The sequence below is a fragment of the Penaeus monodon genome, chromosome 9 (genome assembly GCF_015228065.2).
Source record: "Penaeus monodon isolate SGIC_2016 chromosome 9, NSTDA_Pmon_1, whole genome shotgun sequence".
NCBI lineage: Eukaryota > Metazoa > Arthropoda > Malacostraca > Decapoda > Penaeidae > Penaeus > Penaeus monodon.
In genome coordinates this window covers 832,446-836,197 of record NC_051394.1, presented here as the reverse complement: position 1 = coordinate 836,197, position 3,752 = coordinate 832,446, and the positions used below count along the sequence as shown (strand labels likewise).

The 3,752-nt window shown below is 40.4% G+C and overlaps 1 protein-coding gene across 2 annotated transcripts in view; it reads right to left on the bottom strand.

The window, feature by feature from the left end:
* The window catches only part of LOC119576794 (ADP-ribosylation factor GTPase-activating protein 1-like), a gene marked incomplete at its 5' end in the record, with an annotated part of 13,882 nt that extends 10,724 nt beyond the window's left edge, over positions 1–3,158 (bottom strand). The window contains 3 exon segments of one of the 2 annotated variants that reach the window (XM_037924437.1): positions 1,491–1,671; positions 2,175–2,282; positions 2,995–3,158. In XM_037924437.1, the coding sequence (XP_037780365.1) occupies positions 1,491–1,671; positions 2,175–2,282; positions 2,995–3,158 (453 nt within the window). 2 annotated transcript variants of the gene reach the window in all.
* Positions 3,159–3,752: the final 594 nt, after the last annotated feature.

Genomic DNA, 3,752 nt, shown 5'->3' with positions numbered 1-3,752 from the left:
TCTCTCTCTCTCGTCTCTCTCTCTCTCCCTTCTCTCTCTCTCTCTCTCTCTCTCTCTCTCTCTTCTCTCCCTTCTCTGTCCTCTCTCCTCCTTCTCTCTCTCTCTTCCTCTTCTCTCTCTCTTCTCGTCTTCTCCTCTTCTCATCTTCTCTTCTCTCTCCTCTCATCTTCTCTCTCTCTACGCTCTTCTCTCTCCCTCTCTCTCTCTCTCTTCTCCTCTCTCTCTCTCTTCTCCTTCTCTCTCTCTCTTCTTCTCTCTCTCTTCTCTCTCTCTCTCTCTCATTCTCTCTCTCTTTCTCCTTCCTCTCTCTCTCTCTCTTTCTCTCTCTCTCTCTCTTCTCTCTCTTCTTCTCTTCTCTCTCTCCTTTCTCTCGCTCTCATCTCTCTCTCTCTCTCTCTCTCTCTCTCTTCCTCTCTCTCTCTCTTCCTCTCTCTCTCTCTTCCTCTCTCTCTCTCTTCCTCTCATCTCCTCTTCCATCTCTCTCTCTCTTTCTCTCTTCTTCTCGGTCTCTCTCTCTCGTCTCCTCTCTCATCTCTTCTCTCTCGCTCTCTCAATCTTCCTCCTCTCTCTCTCTCTTCCCTCGTCTCTCTCTCTCTTCCTCTCTCTCTCTCTCTCTTCCTCTCTCATTCTCTCTCTCTTCCTCTCTCATTCTCTCTCTCTCCTCTCTCTCCCCCAAAAAGCTCTCTCTCTTCCTCTCTCTCTCTCTCTCTCTCCCTCCCTTATCCTCCTCTTCTCCTCCCTTCTCTCCCGCTCCCTTCCTCCTCTCTCCCGTCCCTCTCCCTCCCTCTCTCTCCCTCCTCCCCTCTCTCTCCCTCCCTCCCTGCCTCTCCCTCTCTCCCTGCCTCTCCCTCCCTCCTCCCTCCCCCCTCTCCACTCTCTCTCCCTACCCCCCCTCTCCCAAAAAAGGTCGGTCTGAGCCGCGCACTAGCCCTCTCTCCGCCCTCCCGCCCTCTCCCTCTCTCTCCTCCCTCCCCCCCTCTCCCTCTCTCTCCCCTCCCTCCCCCCCTCTCCCGCTCTCTCCCTCCCTCCCCCCCCCTCTCTCTCCCTCCCTCCCCCCCTCTCCTCTCTCTCCCCTCCCTCCCCCCCTCTCTTCTCCTTCCTCCCCCCCCCTCTACTATCTTCTCTCTATCAGTCTCTCTCCTCTTCTACTCGCGCCACGTCTCTCGTCTCTCTCCTCTCTCTCTCTCTCTCTCTCTCGCTCTCATTCTCTCTCCTCTCTCTCCCTCCCTTCCTCCCTCCCTCTATTTGCATGCTTGCATCCTTACACATGCAAACACACACACAGTATACAAATATTTTACATATACACACATGTATACAAGTATATGGAGATGTACTTTTTTATTTTTATTCTACTTTATTTTATTTATTTATTATTATTTTTTTTATTATCATTATTATTACTATTACTATTATTATTATCACCATTAAATTATTATTATTATCATTATTGTTAAAAAAAAAAAAACACACTAAGAGAGTAAGCATACCTTGCTCTTTGACGACTTGATCTTTCCACTACTGCTGCTGTGTGAATTTGTTTTGGAGGCACGGGCATTAGGGGAAGGCGTAGCTGATTTTCTTCCCCCTTGAGTGGGAGAAGTTGTTAAGCTGTTGTTCCCACTTCCCCAGTCGTTGCTCCAGTTGTCATCACCCCAGCCATCGCTTGATCTTATGGTACCAACATCAAAAACAGAATTATTGAAACATTCAAAATAAACTATTTTTGGTGTTAGTAATGCACAAGTAATATACAAATAAATTGTTTGTCTAAAAATTAAACACAGAATAAAGGGGAAAATGATAATAAACATGGAAAATTATTCTTTCCATACCCAAAAGTAAAAAAATCATTACTGAAGTATACCACAGAACTTTGGTTTATTCAGACTGCACTCAGCTATAGCAAGACTACAGGTTAACATGTTATACACACATCTTATAATTAGATCCATTTTTGTATATGTAACATTTTCTCTTATATATCTTGCAAACTATATGAAACCTTCATATAGAAAGTCAATCAAAATCATCCTGATGTAACTCATTTAACATACATAAGAAGTTATCATGTTCAACATATTAATAACACAAGTAAAGAACACACATTTAATTCTTACTGACATGCATCCAAAATCCTCCATTTCCTATCAAAAGAGTTCTCTTAAACTCACCTCCCCTTCTCCCATAAGCTGGAGTCATCCTCAGACGTTAGTTCACTATTCCTGGTAGTATGTTCAGGATCAAGGTCAAGGCCCATTTCAGTCTGAGCACCTTCCTTCCTGTTAGTGGTCAATCATGCAGGTCATGCAGTCTTCCCGTTAGTACCAGTCATGCACCACAAATCCCATACAATAACTTTAGCATTAGTATCAGAAAGGATTATCTTTATAGATGGTAAATAATCAACAATGCTCAGTAGCCATGGAATAGATTTTAAGTTTGAAAAACAAAGGAAACAGATTTGTTACAATAAGATAATATGCATACACTAATAGTCTAATAGTATATGGTTCACATACATTAACATACCACCACAAAAGTCTAAGAGTATCTCTCCAGTATTTATACATGCATAGACATGAAAATGCATACCCAAAAAGAAGAAAAAAAAATATATATATATATATATAATATTATACACAAATATATATATATATATATATATATATATATATATATATATATATATATATATTATATATATATATATATATATATATCTATATATATAACTTCATACATACATACATACATACATAACATACATACATACATACATACATACATACATACATACTACTCTACATACATACATACATACATACACAAAGCAAAAAAAAAAACTTCCATATAACAAGAAAAAAAATCCCAGAGTACACCAAAACAAAGCATCCTTCCATGCATACTCTAGGCTAGCACTACAGCAAGAAAGTTCTTTCATTAGTTGCCTTTACTTATTAAGTATGAAAAACAACCATAATCCAGACTGACCTCGCATTATCAAGGCGCTGATAACCATCTCCAGGACCCAGGAGAAGTGAGGAGCGTTCATGTGGCCCCCCAGAACTCCCAGTTAAGGCCAGAGTTCCTCCTGACCCTCCTGTGTTTAATACCTTTGAAGCTTCGTTCCATCCTCGTCGTGACACCTCTGATACCTGAAAAATTTCAACATGATTCTTAATACTTTGACCTGATGACACTCTAAAGAGGAAAGTCACAGCATTCATGACTCACCTTTTTGATTGGTCTCCAGATGGGTGTAAACTCACATTGGGAATAGCCACAAAGAATCACGTATATTTGGTATACATATGGGAAAGAATAAGAAAGATAACCCACATTCTGCACTTATAACACACTATTCATTACCCTATACAATCAATCTACTGTTTCTAGGTAAAAGTGTTCTACCCAAGGACTTACTGTTTTCTCAACAAAGTCTACCTGCTACTTTTATGCATTTATGTTCTACGATGATAACACATGAACAGTTCATATATATAGATCATTATTATTACCACCTCTCTCAAATCAAATAAATCCTATGGGTTGTTTTGTGGATACTATAATTCAAGGATTAATTATCAACTGCCTCTGAATATCCTGCTGGCAGCCACACAATTTTCAGCCAGTACCTATAATCTACACAATTAGCAGTACTCCATATCACTCGACGGTTTGAAAAATTACAACCGCTCTGGTTACTACCTCTAATGACAGTAAACGCTAATTCTTAGTCACCAATCAAG